Below are 21,429 nucleotides of genomic sequence, written 5' to 3'. Positions count from 1 at the left end.
AGACGGGACCGTGTGGGACAGAGCTGCGAATGCCGGAGGATCCAAGAGCAGCGATATTAACGAGCAGATATTCTGACGAGACAAGCGGGGCTCCACCGCCCCACGCACGCAGAACACAGCTAAAACCGCCGAGTCATCAAACATGGACTTCGTCAGTGAGCCGGAACGACCAGAGAAGCTGGGGATCATGAAGTAGTGTCGATTTTCCACGCCAAACGGTTAGAAAGCCTCCGCTAAAGCGTGAGGGATTTGGCCCCATCTGGTGGCGATAGAACCCAGCACCGGTCCTGGACCAACAAATAGTTCTGCTGTGGATTCAGAAATCAGTACCTACTTCAATATCTTTTTATCCTTTAGTTTTTTTATGGAGAAAATCAATGGATAATTACGTCTTCTGCGTTGCTATAGAAACATGGAAACCTTCCAGTTCGTCTGGAGGAGACCTGCATTAGATTTACGCCACCTTCCTAACTGATGAACGTCAACATCTGGAACAATTGTCCAGTAAATAAAGTAAATGTGTGTCTCCAAACGAGGTGTTAAATCGAGAAGGAACTCAAAATAACACTTAATGTGTTTAAATACCTGCCGTCGGAGCACTTTTTAAGATAATCACAAGCTTGATGGGGAATCCTGAAACTTTTAACGAATAAGTTTCACAGTGGCGGGGCGTGCGCGCACGGTCGCGCACATATTAACAGGACAGATGTGAACAGCACCGAGGCTCCGGCGCCGGACAGATGTGGCACCGAGGCATCAAAAGTTCGTCGCCCCTGAGTGACAGCTCGCAGATTTCTCAACTAGCCTCCCGGCTAGCTCCGATAAAAGCCTCTTTTCCACCTTTGCTACGGAATAAATGGCACAGCCGACGCGACGGTCGCGGTCGGCGGGAGCGGCAGCTGGGACCGACAGATAGCGGGGCTGCTGCCGTGGCCCCGGCGGATGGATGGGAGCCAGGGCTGGCCTGCCTCCCTGCTCCCTTAGCCTTGTTAGCTTAGCTCGGCTGTCTGGCGCAGCAAGGAAAGCGGCTCCAACTCTGAACGCCAACTTCCAGCGACTGGCCCGAAGTCAGACGCCCCCCTCCGATCCCTCGCGCCGGACAGCCCGACTAGCCACCGCGGCTAGCACCACCGCAGCGTCGCCCCCCCCCTCCCTCCCCGTCAGTAAACGGAGCAGACGATTCAAAGGTTGCGGGAGTCCTACCTGGAAACGCAGCCGCCGAGGTGCGGAGTCGCCGCGTGTGCTTGTTTAAAGTCTGCTGTTGCGCTGGGAGACGTCAAGTCCGACTGCTCTACAGTGGTTTGCAGACTGGGAAGCAAAATAAAGCCCAGCTGCCCCACTGTGGGGTACATGCTGCTGACAGGGCCCCCTCCACGAGGCTCTGGCGACACCTGCAGGCTCACCCGGGAACAGCAGCCAGCGTGGCTCCACTTCCCCTTTAACCCCTTCGAAAGCGCCCCCCCACCCCGGAGTTATCAGTATCGATGACCTAAAGAAGAATAAAACCCGGGGGGGGGGGGGGGGGGAACTGTAAGAAATCAATAATAAAAATAAAGATCAAAGGGTGTCACGTGAGAAGGACACCAAAGAACAAAGTAAATACAGAAACCCAATCTATTTATCACAACTTTATTTAAAAAGACACACATACAACTATATATATATATATTACATTATGTATCATTCAATTGTGCAAAATGTTGAACGTGTCATTGCTGTCAGAGCAGAGATGTGCCAACGACGAACTTTTCCTTGGAGTGTGATCCAACAATGGTGTTGCTCACACTTCCATGGAGCTGACATTTCCTCCTGCCGCTCCACTTCCAAAATGGAAGTCTGTTACACTTTTGGCCGTTCGCCCCAGAGCTACAGGAGGAAACGGAAAGCACATTCTCTGCAAATCGCGCGGGGGTTAACGCGGTTTCGCCATGGTAACCAGACCGAGCAGGCCAGGAGAGCTGCCGTACTGGGAAAATAAAAAAAACAAAAAACAACTCAGCAGAGGAAAGTCTTTTAGCATGTAATAACAATCATTAGCCATGTGAGCAGCCCCGATTAGGACTGAATTAACTGCTTCTGTATGGATGGGCATTCGTGTTCGGTGGTGGAAGGGAAGTCGTCCCACGGAGGCGACTGTGCAGGTGGGCTCTGCGTCATCGGGAGCCGCTTCCACAGAAAGGCTTCAGGAAATAGACAAAACCGAATCCGATAAAAACACCCCCTCCATTTCCAAGCATGTGGCCATTTTAGCAGAACAATCCACAAAGCAACAGCCCCATTTAAATCCGACAGGCGCGACAACAGAGCTGCCTTGTGACGCGAGCCACGTCGACGTGACAAAAACAATTAGCCCCCAAAGTCAACCGGGTGCCGGGCACGCCAAATCATTTGGTTCAGGCAGGATCATCCGTAATGGGCCAGCAGAGCACACCTGAGCCGCGACCAGTCCGCAGCGCCGCTTCTTCACCGCCACGAGGTCAGAGGACTCAGGTCAAGGCAGCGCCTCACCACTCAGGTGAATAACGAGGTTTCCGCTTGTTTGGGACTGGATGAGCAGCCAGCCCACGTGCGTGCCTGCGGTGCTGGGCTTGAACTGGACGGGCAGCTTCAGATAGTGCTGCGATCTGACCAACGGGAAAGGAAACAAAGTCAGCCAACGTGCATCTGCAGACATCTCATGGCAGATAACGCTGCACGGGGCAGCGTGTTGAGAGTGAAGGTGGTGGAAAGGAGGACTCGCAGGAGTGACACGGTGCACGGAGGCTGGAAATGGACACAAAACACCAGTGGCAGAACTGGGTCAAGTTCTGGTTGCTGCAACACGTCAACGTCAGCGAGTATAATTCCTTTTGTGTTCTCCAATTCAATGATTTGAAAGGAGCCATGTTGTTTTTATTCTGAACACAGCTGGTTTCCCGTTGCCCGGCAACCCCTCGCTAGATCTTCGGTCCGTGCTGGATACGGTATCATCATCCCCCAGACAGGACCTCCCATAGCGAGCGTTAGCAACAGGAAAATAATCCTGCGCCCACGGAGGGAGGTGGAACATTAAACGATGCCCGGTTAATTAAAAAGTTTAAACGCCAGTTTAGACGTGCCACCGTTAAGAGAAGAGACGGGAGAGTTTGTGAGGGATAACGACCGTTGGACTCACCTGAGGGAATATTTGGAATGCTTGACGTGGAAGGGCTCCCTAGGCTTTACAAATGTCAACTGCAAGTCAATTAGAGAAGCCACACATCAAATATCAATCCATGCAAGAGCACAGCAGCATCTGTTAGAGGCCGCCGCCACATTTATCTTCAGTACCAGTCGATCCAAGCACCCGTGCAATTATTAGGGACAGTATGGACCAACAAAGTTTAGGCTAAGTATGCACGTGTGCCGCTGCCCCTCACCTCGTGCATGTCCGACGAGTTGTTGCGGATGTTGACCTTCAGCGCGCTGGAGGTCCCTACGCGTGTGGCCGGGAAGGTGTAGTGATCCTGTGGAGAATACACCCCCCTCCTTACAGCCTCCTCCTGGCTGGAAACGATAAAGCAGGACAGGAAGCGTGAAGGCAGACGGTCGCCGTCGCCTAATTTCTGAGAAGACTCTTTAAACATCAGCGTAGGACAGTTACAGAGCAGGGAGGCATCGGCTGGACCTTCTGGAGGGAGTTCAACTCCCATCAGATTCACCTCTGTGCTGAAATGGCTTTCAGTTTACTCCCAATTTCTAGGGATTAAAAAGTGGATTTATCTCCACTGGTGCTTATCTGCCGGGCTGCAGCAGGCAGGTACGGGCACACCTATTGGCAGGCGTTTAAGTGCTAAAATGTTGACCCCCGGCTGGAGAGGAAAGCGATTTTACTTCATGAATACGAGAACAGCCTGTAAAGCCGACACGGACTCAGTTTTTTCCTCCTTCCATCTATATTCATAAAGTAAAAAAAAAAAAAAAAAATCATCCTGACAGGAAGTGTTTTTCCCAAGCAGCTGTTACCTGATTTTTCCTCCTGATGTGTCTGCCCTCCTCCTGGTCTTGACTGCGGCCTCTGTCCTGACCAGAGAACAGTCACCTTCCTGCGGTCCTTCCAGCAGTCCTGACTTCATTCCCTTCACACACAAACACACACACACACACACACACAAGCTCTTTAGGAAACCTTTGGTGATAATGGTAATAAATAAAAAAGTAAAATCATCTACATATGAGTAAAAGAATGGCAAAGATCTCCTTCAAACCAGAGTGTACTTATCTAAATCGATGTTTTACAAACTAAAGTCAGGGGTAAGCCTTTAACAGCACTGAAGGATTCCACACTTCACTTTAAGAACACGTCTGAGGACACACACACATGCACGCACGCACGCAAGAGGACCATGGGTTGATTTTTCTCAGGTTTAGTTGTGTTTTGGTGTCTTCTGAAAAACACAATGAATGCAACTGCCAACTGCTTTCAAGAGGGGCAATAAAGGAATCCTCACTGTGCCGCACAGCTGGAAGCGAACTCTAGTTTTCCGTTGTGGCTCAGACACAGGGTGGCACTCCAGATCCCAGAACTGGGCGTAGTCTCCTCTGTCTCTGGGCAAGAAGGTAATTGGCACCTGGCAGGACATGAACAAGATAAGAGCTAGAACGCCAGTCACAGATAAAACAAAACCAGCCTCGGAGGACATTAATGACCTACCTGCATTTTCTCGCGAGCTCCCAGAGTCCCTGACACACTGGAACACCTGAAAGCCGTGTACGTGGCCCGATAAACATCTCCGGTGTTATCAACCCCCTGAGAGAGAGAGAAAAGCTGTATCCAAGTCGTCTATGTCAAGATGACCAAGAACAGGGTTAAATAAAAGGAGCACGGAGCCACAGATTTAAGTGAGAACCTCAGGGGAATGATGGGGAGCTTTATGCTGGGAGATGAAACAAAATAAATCAAAGCAGCAAACAAAACAAAAGGAAGAAAATGAGCACCTTTACATAAGGAGGAGCGAATGATGACAAGTACCACCTCACTTGCACTTCTCCATTCTGCACCTTCAGCTGGGCCTCTGATCAAAGGAAAGAACAGTGTATCCAGGTAGCCTACACCACATTCTGGAGGACATTTAAACCAAAGTGAACAGAGTCCAGATTTGTCCTCTGGGCGGTTTGGTTCTACCTGACATTTCACCAGAGTATGTAGCAGGGAAGACGATGGTCTTGCTGTTGATCTCAACCAGGGCTGAAGGCGACTGTGGGGGCACTGGGTTGGTGGTAATGAGCCTGCTCACTGGTAGCACTGGGGTGGCAGCCTGAGGAGGCAGAGCTGAGAGGCTTGTGTTTGCAGGAGCAGACGACACATCCAGAGCCAGATCTGGACGAATCTGGACCTTTATGAACTGAAGTCACACAGCGTTATATTCCCGCAGCACAATGGATATTTTCTGACGGACCAGTGTGTCTACCTTCTGTTGACCATCACACTGGACATAAATCTGTCCGCTCCATGGCAGCAGGGCAGACTTGGAAGCCAATGCAGGGTTGGGGCTGACCAAAATCTGCAGATTGCGCCTTTGAATATACAAAAGCTCATTTAAAAAAAAGCCATTATGCTTGTGAAACAGATGTGAGTCAACAGTCCATCATGTACTGACTGTGGGTCGATGACTCCGTGCTGTGGGGTGATGGTGAGGTAGTGAGCGGGCCACGACAAGTCAAAGCTCAACTCTCTGGAGGTGTTGTTCCAAATCTGGGCCTGACTGGTCGTGGTTGCACCAGCTGAAAAACACACAACACAAGAGCTTCACTGCTTGTTACACATTAGTCTCCTCTCTGATTCAGACATGACGCTCTTTTTCTTCCACTCACCCACAGTCGGAGCTGCCATGACAAGCTGCTCAGGGTGGACGGTCCAGGACTCGGACTCTCTGCGTAACTCACCTGTGGACTGAAGGGGGAGGAGCGTTGGGCCAGGATTTACTCGTTCACGTTAAATGCTGTGAAAGGCTCCTTTCAAATTTTTCAAGTCCTTAAATGGAACCTACGGTACCTTCATCGAGGGCTCCGTCACTCTGAGAGCTGGGCCTTGGGGACCTTTCACTGGCAGCACATCCAGACTCACATTTTCATTTGGTACATCGCTGGAGATTAAATAAAAATCCCACTATTGATTGTCTGCACCAGCAAAAGGGCATCTCTACATTCATGTGTGGGTCAGTGCAGCTGCTGCACGCTACATTATAGCAAGTAAGACTCAGTACCCATCAGTCTGTGAGCTGCGTCTGGCAGAGGGCAGCAGGGCCACGGCGTGCTCGTCCTGCTCACATGCGCTTTTTGCACTTCCCAGCAACGACACCACAATCTTACTCATGTTTCCATAGAAGATATGAGCTTCATTGGGCCTCTGGGGAAGATCGAAGGCTACGGGGAAAAAAATAATAATTTGGAGACATTTTAAAACAGTTTTGTTTCATCCCACACACACAAACTTAACTGGTAATTCCCACTTGTGTTTAGGGGGATTTGCTGGTGATTATTTTCAGAAAACCTCACTTTCTGCAATATGTTCTTCTCCCAGGAACTTCTCATTAAATTCGATGTTCTTCAGCAGGCTGTTGTCAGACAGAGCCTTCTGTGCTGCCTCTGGTTTATTCTGCAGCAGCCTGAAAAGGAAAAACACAAACAAACCGAGGGGACATCAAAACAGCCTTCCTGGAAAATTGGATCTAAAAAACATCAGCACTTCTAATGATTGGTGTTTATGAGACTGGCACATGAATCAAACGTAGCATCACAAATATTGCTTACAGACCAATAAAGCCGAACAATCCACCCTTGGATTTTGCTCTAGAAATACGAAACTAAAGGAATTACTGTTAGCGGCTTCAGATCCAAGGTATCATTTGCACTAATGTATGCATTTGTAAAATCACATTACACGCACACGCAGGCTTTGTTCGGAAATTGAAGCACTTGACATAGCAGGGAATTTAATTTACACGTCCATCGTGCAGTGCGGTCCTTTCCTATAATCAAATTTTGATTTGATTATAGGAATTGATTTGATTGATTTTTTTTCTCTGCGCTACAGAGGTTTGATGCAAAGTTTTCCAAAGAAAAGATTTCATTGAATTAGCAGATAAAGGAATTAGTACCAAGTAAAAAAACATAACTAACAGCATAAAGCTTAAGAGCCATGTCACCTTTTGTACTGCTGCCTGGAGACCTCATCACCACAGAACAGGTAGACAGTGGCCAGCAGAGCACTGGCAGCCTGACAAAGGTTCTGTTCTCTTTGGGTGGACTTCATCAGCACAGTGATAACCTGAAACCACTCAATATTATTACACGTAAACGTTCATTCTTTCAATTGACATGGGCTGAGCCCTTCTCTCCGACCGCCTGTGTCCGTTCCTACCTCCTGTGTCCTTTCCTTCAGCACAAATTGCGATGGGGCGATGCTGATGACAGATGGTTCCATGATGGATCGTGTCTGAACATCAGAGAAGGCCATGGCTTTGATAAAAGCTGCTCTGGAGCCAGTATTCCTCACACACAGACAAACTTTGCTGACATGTCCCACAGAGATACTGCTCATTATTGCTACGTAACCATCCCCCTGTTTCCTCTGGTCTTCCAGAATAATGTTGCTGGTCCCACCATAGCCTGACAGAGGAATCTGAAGGCAGAAACCATGTTTCATCATTACCGAGTCTCTCCAACATTGCAGATCTTTTTTTTCTTAATACAGTATCAACTTTAATGGTCTTAGCACAAGCAATCCATTTTATATTTACACATCTAATTACCGGTAAATATACGCTTATTTAATGTCATCTGTGATTTGCAAAGAAAAAATTCTTCTGTTTCTGGCACTGCAAAGAAAATATGGCAAGGAGAAAAAATTAGATGAACTCAAGCACATCCTCACACTAAACTTGACGCCAGGCTGTGAAGGTCGGACTCCAGACTGCTTTATTTCAAGCTTCGCCAACATGCACGCAATCCTGGTCGGTGCGAAGAGTAGGTGGACGGTCACGTCCTCTTTAGGACGAATTGACAGCTCGCCGTGTCGAGTCAGACGCTCTTCGGGGCTGAACATACTTTGAAGCTAAAGGAGAAATATATAGAGAGTACATTTTCCATAATTTCATTTACAATACGAGCAATATGCAAACGACACCAAACAAACACCCAAGATGCAAAGTTCTATAATGGCCGAGGGATGCATTTTAAATGCCACATTATACATTTACTTCGTTTGTCTGGGTTTAACTTGATGTATTTGTGTGATGCAGGGTGGTTCCAATATGCAAACACCTGCCTGAAAACAGTCCTGGTCTTGACCACGAATAAGCAGCCGCAGCTGCTGTGCGGTGCTGGTCGAGTTGTTCCTGAGGACCAGTTTCTGTTGACTAGAGAACAATGGAGACCGTTTCTGAGATAATTGCATGCATGCCGGTGTGTCAATTCACCGTGTACTTAAAAAGATTGATGCTCATTATCTAAATGCCCTAAATTATGTAAAATAACCAAGATCCAATCCTGATTCAAGTTAAATGAATTTAGCCAAATCTTCAGGGGGGTTCAGCTTTCTTACTGTCATCTGTACTGTCATCTTCAGTGAGTGTAAATAAATTCTACACGATACCAATTCTACACTTGAAATAGCTTCTGAGTAACAAAACTCCCTGTAGATGCCCACTGCCCCTTCTCATGAATAACATTACAAAATCTTAATAGAATAATAAGGACCGCTGGGCTTTCACATTTTTTAAATCATTATTTTCTGCTGAATAACTGATATCAATCAAACAATTTGTTCCTCTTATCAAATAACAGTGAAATGACAGAAGCTGAAAGTTGCTTACACAGCTCTGCCCAGAGTGACGCCTCCCCATGCTACAAACTGCTTATTAGAGAGAATTGGTGGAACGTCACTGGCCACACCGGGACCAAAAAGAGCAGCAGATGGAATGGCAGGTTTCCCAGAGTCCTCTGAGACAACTTCTCCTCTCAGGGTTACCTCGTACTGAGGACCTGATGGCAGCACCAAGATGGTGAGAAGGCTGGAATACGACAAGGACAGGAAACACACAGTGAGCCGAGACCTTGAAGTGATGCGTTTTGGCTCCTGTTTGACATATATTAACTCCAACGTTGGTTGGGTCTCTTCATGAATACATGTTTTATTATGGGTTGTGTTAGTTCTGAGTTCTCTGTAGATGAACTTGTGTGAGGAACACTATGCATGTCCATCAGAAGTATTACCACTATATTGGAGCCACAGACCCAATCAGTCGCTGCACTAATTGCACCAATTCTAATTGCAGCCTTGATTAGATTGAAATAATACTTCAGTATTACATACATAAGAAAAACTAAAATCAGTGAGCAGGTGAGTCAAATTTAATCAACCAGAAAAAACGATCATGCTCTTTATTAGCTGTTCAGAATATCCAGATTTGGACAATAAAGAGCCAGGCTGCTGCACCATTAACCTACATATCTTTAATTTTACTGTAGTATTTTTATGTAAATTGCAGAGTTGTTGAGCTAGTAAAGCATTTCTTCCTTTCTTTTTGCAAATATAATGGAACTAAAATGCACTTGAGTTGTGGTGTTTACAGGTTTGAAAAACTCACAGGAACCATGATCAATTTACCCAAAAATAATCCACAGGCATTTTATTGAGCAGTTCCATGCAGGGACTTTTCCCCCACATCACTGAAGATGCATAAACTGACTCAGAAGAGTGTTGTTCACGTTTACTTCCGTTACATGCACGCACCATTCATGTTTAAGGAGACAGAAGAAACATTAAATGCCTCAAACACCGACCGGAAGATAAACATGGAGTCTCATGCCAAAAAAAACCCCCACAAAAATGTTAGTACCATTCAGAGTCGGTACACAAAAACTCTGATTTAGAGGTTTCTGTACCTTTCACGATATTTCCTGCTACACTGTGGTTTGAAGGAGATCATAATAGCCTGTTCCTTTCCCACCATCAGTGGCAGTTCATCAGGTGTCACCGAGAAGCTGCCCTCAGCATCGTCGTGCTGTAACAGGAATGAAAGAGAATTTAAAGACTTGCAGGATGACATGGAACATATAAGAGAAAAACTAAGAAAAAAACCCCACCACATCTAGCATAAATACATATGAAAAACATCTTTCAAAGCTGAGAACAAGGATCAGTCCCAGAGAGAACAAACAAAAAGGAAGTAGGAGGAAAAAGGGAAACAAGTAAAACCCGATTCAAATATCAGCAAATTTTCATGAGGGAAAACTTTCAGCCCAAAATGTCAGTGACTCGCCCAAACCACAGAGCTAATAAAAACGGAAAGGTCAGAATTACCTTGAGTTTCAGCTGCACGTCAATGTTTCCTGCATTCTTTAATGGCAGCACCTGTTGACTGGACTTACCCAGTGGAGCCGCCAGGCTGATTGTCTAGACAGAAGCACAAAAAGCATCTGACTGCCAGCTGTGCAAAGGCCAAGAAGAGAACCTCAAGGAAGCTTGATGGTAGCTTATTGTTAAAGGGAATATATGCCGCGTAGATGAAGACGTATTTCTCAAAGTGGAGTGCTTTTGAATGTGTCTTAATACCTGGAGGTCTTTTGGGGCATGGACCCTTGCAGTTCCAGACCTAGCCTTGAGGGGAATGCTTTGAATTACATGACTCGGACCAGGAGAGTCCACTTCAATCTCAACCCGAGCGCTGTAGTCGTCGGCCAAACCAAGCTCTTCTGTGAATCAAGAGTTACTCAGAATAGGTCTTTTCCTGTATCCTGATATTTTCTTGTTTGCACTCGATCTGTGCTGATTACCTGACGACGCTGTGTACTTCAGAGGGGGCCTGAAGTGAACCCACACCATAAAGCTCTGCGCAGTCTGAAAAAGAGTTTTAGTGGAAGGATAAATTTCCTTTCAAATGCATTCCGATTGGATTCCTGCATTTATTTTACAAAACCAGGATTAACTATCACATTTCTTCATAAGGAAAAAAAAAAGTTTCATTTCTTTTGAACATATTTTACAGATTGGGAAAGGCAGTTTCAGAGCTGCTGGAGGGTTTTTAGGTTATGCCTGCTTCACAGTCTCAAACCAATTATTTCCTTATTATTTTCAGTGTAAGGGGGGGTAAAAGCAGTACAATAACTTCAGAAAGCTGCAGAGAAACAAAACACGACAAGAAATGACTGTATGAATGGCAGCAACACACAGAGAAATGTTGGCAAATCTAACCTCTTCATAGCTGGCGTGCATCACATGGTTGATCACCGAGGGAGAGGACACTGTTGCCATGTGGCTGGCCTGCTGTGTTGGCTCAGATGTCGTGGTGACAGGCTGCTTTGAAAAGGTGAAGCATCGCCATGCTGTAGCAGTCTGAGGAAATAAGACACAAAATGTGACCCTCTCATTTAGTTTATTACAGTCAATGTTGTGCTTTTTCATCTCTGCATATGCCGTCATGTTGATGACTACTCAAGTACCATGCCAACTGTGAATTAGCTTTAAAACGGCATGCTCTAAGCCTCAAATTGTATCAAAAACTACCCAGCTGTGACCACAACACCCTCGTGATGGATACGTGTCCTCAAAAAAAGACGTGTTGTTGACTCACTGCGCTGATGACCAGCCGAATGGGCACCGTAGCGCAAGTCCTGTTGACCAGTTTGAGTGGAAGGGATTTGGCACTGCCTGCTGGAAGATCTCCAAAATCCAGACAGCCGGATTTGCTTATTTCGACCTAAAAAAAAAAAAAAAAAAAAAAAAAAAAAAAAAAAAAAAAAAATCAATACGACTTTGAACTGGATAACTTCTAAAAGACATTATTCGGATGAGATTTGTGAGGCAGTGGTCCGCACCTCTATTGCAGGATTCTCTGCGATGCCAACCAGCACAACCTTTTTAGCAAATATATTTGCCCTGGCAGCGACTTCCGTTTCAGCGGACGCCGGCCAGGAGCAGACACTGAGGACACACTGGTAGACACCAGCACGTGGGGGGATGAACAACACCTTCTGTTCCTCTGTGGTCTTGGGCCCAATGATAGTTTTATTCTTCACCATAAGCCACTGGTAAGGCAAGCTTTCCACCTGGAAGGATTGAGCTTTGAATTTAGGTTCTCTTTATAATCCGAAAGTGTAGGAAGCTCAGCTCAGCTTCTTGCGAATCTTCTCTTATATATAATGCAGGGATTCTTGTATATTCTAATCAAGCTAATCCTCTAGTTTTCAGTAGAAGTACTCATTTCCATTACATTCTGACACATGTTTTGAAACCAAATTAGTGTATCAGTCACTGTCCTGAATTCTTCTCACCTTCTCCCCATTGATGGCCAGACTGGTGACACTGATTGACACTTGCTGCCATCTCTCAGAGGGATTGAACAGACTGAGAGAGGTCTGTGAGGCGATGCCGACACAGCAGGCATGAGGGAAGCGCAGCTCCTCTGGCACCACCACTTGGCCTGCGGATGACAGGGAAATGAGGATAGTAGCTCAAGGAAATGCTGCCCCTCCATGTAGGAGAAGAGGTATAAACCAAATGACATTAAAAGGACTGTAACGATTACAACAATTAACATTTTAACACTCTGTAATTTCACACATTTTTGCCATGCATTATTGGTGCTGAAATATTAGCTTTGCTGGGAGCTACTGATGTCAGGGCCACCACCAGTGCTGGCAGGGCCTTTTTCAGTACATTTTAAAATGCATGTCGATTCGTTTTGCTTAAACATCAAAGCTATGCCTCATCCATCCTTCCCTCAAACTTACATGACATCAGGGACTCTACGCCATACTGAGGGTAGGGTTTTCCCAGCAGGCCTATATCCTGCTGGCTCTGATGAGGTCTGGGGATGTGATGAGACCCAGAGAACCCAAGAGGACCTGATGTGGGTGGAATGTGCTTTGCAGCAAGGTCACTGGGGAAGCCTTAAAAAAGTCATGTTAGGAGAATGAATTGTAATTGATATTTTGCTGCTCAGCAAACATTAAACAGCACAGAACCTTGAGTTATGAATGTAAAGAGGAAAGACATACCTGTTGAGGACAGGGCGAAGAGCCCGGTCCCTAATGTTCCTGCATGGTAAGCACCAGGATGTAAAGGAGCTTCTGGTGCCAAATATTGCTGAGCTATCTGGGAGGTGAAGAGGGAGCGTGCGGCAAGAAGGGACTGCATATCCCCTTGATGTGGAAGGTCAATCAAACCTGTAGCCTTAAAGTTGGGGATGGGGACATAGTGAAGTCCCTCTGTTGAGTAGGATGGCACCGGTATCCCAAGGCCACCAACATAGGCCGATGAAGACACTGAGCCGGGTCGTTCCCACTGCTGAGAATGCTGAGGTGCTGCAGAACTGCTAGCATGTTGAATGTTCAGATTGCTGGAATAGCCAGAATCTACTTTAGTGAGCTGTCTTCCACTGGGGTCAGAGAGGTGTTGAGGGGCTCTGCAACCTGCTGAACCATCATCAGTTCGGTCTGGAGGGCAGTGGAAGTTGCATTCACTCTGACTGCGAACACAGCTCAGAGCAGAGCCAGTTTGTGGGGGATCTGGACTTTTGCAGTGATGTGCTGGTAGTGGGTCCAAGCTTTTAGAATGCTGTGGTGGCACCTGATTCAGACCTTTGGTCTGAATCAAGTCCAGGTTGGACTGTGAATCTGGTTCTACAGGTGGAGTTGGACTGAATCTGATGATAGTGGTGCTCAGTGCCATACTGGAGTTATTCTGTGGAAAACCAGCATGATAATTGGCTACTAGACACTGTTAAAATACAAGCACACATCAGACAGTGTCAGAGAGAAGGTTTGGTCAGCTGTGTTCCCAACAGAATTGAGAAACTGTACAGGTTTGTTAATGCTGGATACCTTTTGCTGCTCAGACATAGACATGCCGGTGCCTTCATTCATCGAGATGTAAGTCAGCCTGCTGAGACCGGGGCTGGAGCATATAGACTGTGGAGAGAGGTCAACACCAGGATGTTTGTCTGGCACACACTGTCTTGAAGCTACTGGGGACACCACACTGGGAAAACAAGACCAAAACAAATTACCCATTTCACATTGACAAATGCACACACTTAAATGTGATGTTCTATTTCAAAGTGCTCTGAATGTAATTGTCATCCACCAAATTCCATCTTAATAATGTTTACTTCTATTAATGATCTAGAGAAATAAACAATACCTATCAGCACTAGGAAGAGTGGTCTGACTTGGAGAGGAGTGAGTAAGTGGAGAGGTTGATGGTCTGAAGTTGCATTGTGTCATTTCCACGATGGGCTCTGAAAAACCCTGTTTCACCTCTAAAGAAATATATAAATGTGTTATAATATTCTAATGAAAATTTTCCTTCAATGAGAAGCCATTTTTCTGGATTCTACTCACCAACTGCTTGGCTTTTTGCAGGCTGGGAGATGCCAAAGTGCTTCTCTCCAGAACTAGAATGCAGTGGAGGTGCACTTACAGTTCTGACAAGTGGTTTCTTTTCAGGAGAACTGTTCTGTCTGTCCTGCTGCTGTTGGCCTGGACTCCTTAAACCGTGTGCCAGAGGAGATGTGCAAGACAGAGCCGTCTGTCCTTTTTTCATGTCTGGTGATGTTATCGGTAAGCTGAAGGAGCTGGGATCATGTTTTTGTGCTTCCAGAGAATGCCTATTTGAGCTTGATGTGTGTAGCTTTTCTCGTTGCTTGATTCCATGTGATGTTTGTGTTCTGGAGGAAGAATTGGGAGAAGCAGAAAAAGACCCCAGTTTGTCTGCCCAAGGATTAAATGTAGACGATTGCTCCGAACCCACAGACTTTCTGGCAGATGACACTGGAATTGAGCTTCTTTTGGAGTCACACTTGAGGCCTGAGGATGAGGATTTTAAAGAAGAAACTGAAGGTAATTTAGTGTTTGATGTCATTTCCTCCATATTTGTACTTATTGGCTCCGGTTGAGTCTCTCGTTTTCCCGAGGCCATGCCCGAATGTTCTCTCTGAGATGTGCTGAGGTTTTCTGCCCAGGCAGTCAGGTCAAAAGTAGTATGTGCAAAAGAGACCTCAGTGGTGGCTGACACATCAGTCTTTTTCAAGTACTTGTCCATGTCAAAGATGCTCTGCTCTCCAACAAACTGGCTGCTCTGTAGTGTATCCAACAAGGCACTCTGATGTGGCCCATGGACCTAGGAAGAGGATAACATTTTGCTTCAGAACTCACCATTCAATCATTCAACTACACTTTGTGACAAAAACTCTCAAATGTCATTACAATAGTATATGGGAGTGAAAAAAGTTCTTGCCTGTTCATGTGATTGTGGTTCCTCAGCGAACTTGACAGCAGGTCCTTTAGATTTGAGTCCTTCCTGCAGAGGTTGACTCCTCTTCCTGCCCCTCTTGGACAGCTCCATTATCATGGCAGCCAGTTCAGAGGGGTCGGTGCTGATAGAAGCATCAGCAATAGCTGAAGCAATGGTGCTGATACTCAGCATCAGCTGGCTGTTGTTGTCAGGGGACACACAGCTTTGGTTAGCCAAGGTTGACCCAGACTCGGAGCCCTCGATAACGTCAGGCAGTGCTGCTCTCCCTGCATGTTCCTGAATGGAGAAATGAATTTTATATTGAAGAGCCAGGCAGCTGTGAAAGGTTCATTTTTGATGTTTAACGATGTAAAAGACGACTGTACCTCCCGTTTGTGTGGTTCAGGATTAGGGTCACCTTTAGGTGATACCCTTTCAGGTGGTGCTTCAAGAGTTTTGTCCAAGTCCTCTGCAAAAATAGAAAGACAAATCAATGTAAACACTCTAAAGAAAACATACATATTAAACAATAATACTGTGAGCACACCTGGGTTGAGAGTTTTGTCCGCTTCACCAAGTATAATGGTGTCATTGTGAGGACCGGCTGTAGCCGAGAGGTCTGAGGGGGAAATTAATGCAAACGGTTCCCTCTTCTCAGGAGATGTGATGATGTAGCCAAATGAAGGCTAGAGAAAAAACAAACAAACAATAACACTTAATGTAATACATGCTGAGACAAGAGATGAGGAATTACAACTGGATTCAAATTAAAATGCAACAAGAAAAAAAAATGGTCTTACCCGTTTAACCACGTCATCGTTGCTACCCAGACAGCCCAGGGCTTCAGAACGCTGTTCAAAAAAGTGCCCTAAAGACAGTCGAAGGTAGCTGTGGTGCCCATCCTCAAACTCGGAGGAGACCTGAGAGGTCCTCATCAGGACGTGGCTGCCATTGGGGATCTTCCAGGATGAGTCACTGTTAAATGTGCTGCTGCTGTTGGCAGCCTCAATCTTCTCTTCCTTTGAAAACAGCAAAACACAGAAAAATGGAACTCTGACAACAGTACAGCCCAAAACTTCACAATTAGACTTACTTAAGGATTACTTTGAATGCCTTTGATTTTTACATATATTTACTGAAATCTGGAAGAATCACTTAGACCCAGACCTGCATAAATTGATGCTCTTTCTCAAATTCTTCTTGATCCTTAAGTATCTTCTTCATAGCATCATCTACAAAGGACAAAAATGTACCATAGTCATTTATTCACAGCACACCATGATAGAAGAGGCTTCAGCATTTGATAGCGTAAAACTGAGTACATACTAGAAGAGACAAAGTTCTCAGTCTGAAACTGGCTGATATCCTCTGGCACATTGCCATCAACCTCTTTTTCAAAGGAAGAATAATAAGCCAGATCGGTGACCCACTCCCCATCTTCATTCTGGTACACAACATTTTGAGAAGCACCTGCAAAAAGACATGCTGATAAAAACCTCACAACCACCAGTTAATTTGTGGATATAAACCTCAGAGATCCAGCCAACCTTGTTGAAATTCCATTTTCCACCCATCGTCTGAATCTTCTGGTTCCTGGTGGAAGCTATGGGAGAAATATTTGGCTTCCAAGGAGGTGGACAGAACCTTGTTGTCATCCTCACTGGTGTTACCAGAAGCCTCTGCACCAGTCACATCACCACAAGGCCCGCCTCTTAACCCTAAGAAGGGCCTGGCACCATCAGGTTCATCTATTTCATCATCATCATCTTCAACCTCCTCACTGCATTCTGCCAGATCCTGCAGTTAAAGACAATAACATTATTTAAGGTGTCTCTCTTACAGTTTTATTTTTAAGTGTGTCATAAGTCATATTTTGAGCTGGGGCACAGTGGAAACTCACCTGTGTACCTTGAAGGAGGGAAGCAGCAGGGTTCAAGGAGTTCTGGCTTCTTCTCAGATAAACAGTGTCTAGCAGATGTTCAGCAGTGGGTCCAGACTCTGTACTTTCCATGGCATCCTGACATTCAAATCACACCCGCATCAATACAACCTTCTCATTTTATCCACAGCTCAAGTTTACTGGAGAATATTATGAACTAACAGGGTCAGCAACTAACCACCCTGTAACTACACAAAACTCATTACGCTAATGTCACAATGGTAATTACAAGTTAGACCTTTTAATTTAAAGATAATTAATATCCATTAAGTATGTAATATAATTCCAAAATTAAACAAGCCTGGTTCGCAAAGCCAGGTTTTTTTGTTTTCCCAGCTGGAAACAGTTTTGGCGTGTTTAGCAGCTGTGACAGTTGAGTATCTTTTCAAAAGATTCATATCGCACAATGGCAGATAATATCAGTGGGTTACAGAGTGCAACTGTTGGCCAACAGAAAAAGAGATAAATATGCAAGATACAAATCTGTCATTTGACATTTTACCAAAATCAACTGAGCAACATTGACGCCCACAGAATGCAAGGACTGGTTTAGCAGCTAGTCTCACCAGTGCTTCCTGGCGGTTCAGAACCATGCTCCAGTTGACAGGAGAAAGTCGTTGTGCAACCCCTGCTGTACTGGAAGTAGCATTGGTCTCTCCTGTTCCTACAGGACCCACACGGTCACCAATCTGAGGAAAATAACGTAAACATACTAAAGTAAATTCTATGGGCAACAACAATTCCCTGATGGACTTTTTGTTTCACTCCCACCTCAGTGAGCAGAGAGAACATGTTCCGTCCATGTCCAGAGAGATGACTTGCATTACTGTTATCAGCAGCAGCAGCAGCGCTGCTGCCCACAATCCCTAAACCACGCAGAACGTCATAAGTTGTCTGGACATTGGCGGATGGGAGAGGAATGGTTGAAACTCCCCCATCGTTTCCACTGTCCTCACTTCCACTGCTCCCATCTCCACCCCCTCCATCACCTGCAGTTAGACAGAGACCAGAAAAACACAAAATATTAATGAACAAATGAAAAAGAAAAAGACAATAAATGTGCACTGTATGGGATAAAGTTTTTTACTCTACCTGTTAGAGGTGAGCTGATCACTTGCCCCTCAGCAGAACGTCTGTGCTCGATCCCAGAGAGGAAGTGACCCCCACGACCAGTGGAATCTTCATCATCAGAACTGCCCCCCTCTAAGCCTGGCCTGAAACTAGGACGATTACTCTCACCCACCTGTAAAACCACACCAGAAAGTGAGCTTTTAAATACTGGATACAGAGCGGTGATGAGTTGTGGATCTGGTGGGTGGGTGTTCTCATTTCTAACCAGCTGTCTGGAGGTGCTGGGCAGCAGATGTGATCTGACAGCATTGCTAGTCCTGGCGGACTCCAACTCATCTTCAGTGTCTTCATCACTAGCTGGACAGGAATCCATCCCAGTTGCAGCAAGCCGAACATCAGGCATCTGGAAGTCGTCATGAAGCTGACATGTAGACAATGTGCAGGAAGAAAACAACAAATTACCACTCGGGAAATTCTAGAGAGTCACAGTCTGAAGAGGAACTCCCAAGTGCTAACCTTATTGTAATCATCAAAGAATTGGTCTCTGTAGTGTTCTGGTTCTGTAGAACTTGCTTTTGGCAGGTCATCAGCAGCACTCAGCAACCCCTATGAACAAAAAGAGGTTGAACAATGCTGATAAGAAAGCAAAGGTCATGTAGGTTTTCTAAATTAAAGGGCAGTCTTACTGTGGCAGGAATCTCCTGGCCCTCCACTCTGCCTCTCTGCATGACAGGAGGCACCAGCTTATTGAAGTACAGCTGCATCTCATCATCAGGCATGTCTTGGGAATCATCATCTGGAAAACAATTTATATTGTCTGACAAGCCATTGAGCATGATTGAATACTCTAAAGAGGAGAAAAAGGATACCTGTAATATCACTGTTCATGCTGTCCATAGACATGAGCTTCTCATTTGCCAGAAAGCTTGAGTTACTGCCGCTGAAACGGTCACTGTCCACTTCATCACTATGGATAGGGTCCTCCTCAGCAAGTAAAGCCTGAGCCTGCGTGGACTGCACCAAAAAGGTGGATATCATTTAAAACATTTAATCAGCAACTTAATACAATTCAAGTGGAATGATTAATACAATACAGAAAAAGAACCGTACACACTTTTGCATCCACGTTGTTTCTATGGCCAAATTGAGCAAAAGTGAGAAGGCCTGAAGACAACTCTGTGAAAGGAGAAAAAACTAAATGGAGTGCATAAAATATTCAAGTGTCATTCTAATGTCATGACTTAAAAAAGCACATATAAGAATGAATTTTTACCCATTCCAAGTTCTGAGGGACGGCCACGGACTGAGCGCATCTGTGTGGGAGGAGGCTCCACAGTGGAGCCCTGGTTTCTGGAGGCACTCTCATCCAGATTGATCTTCACAAGCATGTCTGAAAGACGGTGGGCTGCAATGAAGTTATCCGCAGTGTCCCTGTAGTACAGGTGAGCATTAATGGAAAGGATGACTGGGTAAAATGAAATATGAATCTCCAACTGCACAATATCAATATAATGTTGCAAAAAGATAAAGCAACGATCAACTTTAAATAAAGTCCTTTTGTCTTTGACTGTCAAATGGTCCAATACGTTCAACACTGTAAACTACACATCAACATATACTCACAAGTCATCCTTCAAGCTCAGAGCAAAATTGGGTTGTTCAGGTGACTGTAAGCTCACATCTCTGCCTTCTAGATATGATGCTTCAACAGCGTCTCCCCTGTGAAACAAAAACACAAAACACAGTCAAACAAGTCTATAGGAGCAACAAGCTATATTTATCAGATGAAAATTACCATCTACATATGGTAGATTTGATGTCTTGCATTCAATATTGGCTCTTAGACATCCCAAATTCACATTGCAGCTGCATTTAATAGCTAATAAATAGCAAATCAACAACAAACCAGCTGCTTGTGAAGTTTGGGGACTCTGTAAAGGTTTCAACAAGTCACATCTGTCAGCAGCAGCCACAGCCTGACCCCCACCTGTTTTCAGATGCAGGTTTAATTTTAGCCACAGTAGAAGCTGCCACTGGAAGTCCTGGGCCTGAACCCAATGTCACATTCCCCAGCGTGGCTCGGCCACTGGTGCTGTCCAGAGATTTGGAAAGAAAACTGGGAAAGGCTTCGTCTTCCAGCTTGTAGAAGCTGTCTGCCATGATTTTCACTGGAGATAGTCGGCCAAGTGTTCATCGGATGACCATCTGCAACGCCTGGGGGTTAAATAGGTGACATAAATTCGCTGGTGGCGTCATTTTACAAATGCATTTTTCATACTTTACAGTTTGGGGCAAATATTGATATATCTGAATGTTGCAGAAGCAACAAGCCCCTTTAAACATTCATACCGAAGGCAGGTATTGGTTGAATAGACCTAAAACGCTCTATATCGAATTTATTTGGACCTGTTTTATTCACATCCATCCTTCCAATAGAATAAGTTGATATAAAAACGGTACCGGAAATCCAAAGTTATTTATCCACGATAGCTGTGGTGAAGCCAACTTTTTAGGCTAGCTACATGCTAAAAACAACTGAATTTGAACCTCAGTGCTCGGAAAATTCTTCACTGCATTTCTCTATGTTTAAAAGTTTGAGAACTATTATTTTTAGAGCAGCATGCAGAGTGTAGATGAGTGTAGAAGTTAGATAAATCAACGCGGTACCGTTTTCTTTTAGTTTAGTTAAGTTCCATTTTCGCAAGACAATTAAAACAACGTAAAGCTAAGTTCAACTCACATTTAATACTGCAGGAGGGGAGCCGCGGTTCTTTCTCAGCTGGAGTTCAGTCTTTAAATAAACGCGTTAGGCGATTATGTACCAAAACTAACTTTCACAATGCTTAAATTTGTCATTATCGCAGAAATATAAGTTTAGTTATGGTGACGACCCAGCGCCCAGAAGCCACAGGAAGCCCGCGTAAGTGTCATGTTTTGTGGGCGGGACTTGCCCGAATTTGAGCACTTTGATTGGGCAATAAAGTTGAAAGAGAGGAAATTGACATTTATGGTAGGACGGGCTTCACGTCAATCAACACGACTGTTTTTTTGGATACGATATCACACACATACATACATTTTAACAATCAGGTGTTTGTCCTAAAGATATGACTTCAACAACGTAGGTTTCTTCTTAGCAGTATCGTCATGCCATTTCAACGTC

At 45.2% G+C, this 21,429-nt stretch overlaps 2 protein-coding genes across 4 annotated transcripts in view; both read right to left on the bottom strand.

Annotated features, from left to right (window-relative positions):
- The window catches only part of LOC130532069 (low-density lipoprotein receptor class A domain-containing protein 4-like), a 100,720-nt gene extending 99,331 nt beyond the window's left edge, over nucleotides 1-1,389 (bottom strand). Inside the window, exon 1 of the mRNA XM_057044319.1 lies at nucleotides 1,204-1,389. The gene's annotated coding sequence lies outside the window, so the exon portion shown is untranslated. The remainder of the gene's footprint in view (nucleotides 1-1,203) is intronic.
- A 224-nt stretch (nucleotides 1,390-1,613) lies between these two features.
- On the bottom strand, nucleotides 1,614-21,220 carry cep192 (centrosomal protein 192). Of its 3 annotated transcripts, none has more exons than XM_057044203.1 (52): nucleotides 21,007-21,220; nucleotides 20,254-20,480; nucleotides 19,890-19,985; nucleotides 19,540-19,697; nucleotides 19,381-19,460; nucleotides 19,136-19,280; nucleotides 18,953-19,062; nucleotides 18,783-18,872; nucleotides 18,532-18,687; nucleotides 18,288-18,438; nucleotides 17,967-18,184; nucleotides 17,762-17,884; nucleotides 17,157-17,273; nucleotides 16,804-17,053; nucleotides 16,583-16,726; nucleotides 16,424-16,488; nucleotides 16,057-16,275; nucleotides 15,804-15,942; nucleotides 15,643-15,725; nucleotides 15,260-15,553; nucleotides 14,365-15,142; nucleotides 14,165-14,282; nucleotides 13,846-14,002; nucleotides 13,021-13,705; nucleotides 12,754-12,912; nucleotides 12,295-12,443; nucleotides 11,839-12,069; nucleotides 11,595-11,720; nucleotides 11,216-11,356; nucleotides 10,798-10,861; nucleotides 10,577-10,716; nucleotides 10,325-10,417; nucleotides 9,907-10,025; nucleotides 8,835-9,032; nucleotides 8,288-8,378; nucleotides 7,895-8,074; nucleotides 7,382-7,642; nucleotides 7,167-7,288; nucleotides 6,517-6,626; nucleotides 6,225-6,384; nucleotides 6,014-6,104; nucleotides 5,833-5,911; nucleotides 5,619-5,742; nucleotides 5,430-5,535; nucleotides 5,144-5,363; nucleotides 4,957-5,033; nucleotides 4,673-4,768; nucleotides 4,470-4,589; nucleotides 3,985-4,097; nucleotides 3,399-3,525; nucleotides 3,155-3,213; nucleotides 1,614-2,624 (listed from the first exon to the last, which is right to left on the bottom strand). In XM_057044203.1, the coding sequence occupies exons 2-52, from the start codon at nucleotides 20,424-20,426 to the stop codon at nucleotides 2,492-2,494; spliced, it is 8,238 nt and encodes a 2,745-aa protein (XP_056900183.1). In that variant the 5' UTR covers nucleotides 20,427-20,480; nucleotides 21,007-21,220; the 3' UTR covers nucleotides 1,614-2,491. The 3 variants fall into 3 exon arrangements, with proteins under 3 accessions (XP_056900183.1, XP_056900182.1, XP_056900184.1); XM_057044202.1 differs by having other exon boundaries at nucleotides 13,021-13,741; nucleotides 19,381-19,442; XM_057044204.1 differs by having other exon boundaries at nucleotides 19,381-19,442.
- Nucleotides 21,221-21,429: the final 209 nt, after the last annotated feature.

Source organism: Takifugu flavidus, chromosome 10 (assembly GCF_003711565.1).
Source record: "Takifugu flavidus isolate HTHZ2018 chromosome 10, ASM371156v2, whole genome shotgun sequence".
NCBI lineage: Eukaryota > Metazoa > Chordata > Actinopteri > Tetraodontiformes > Tetraodontidae > Takifugu > Takifugu flavidus.
This window is presented reverse-complemented; position numbering and strand designations above follow the sequence as displayed.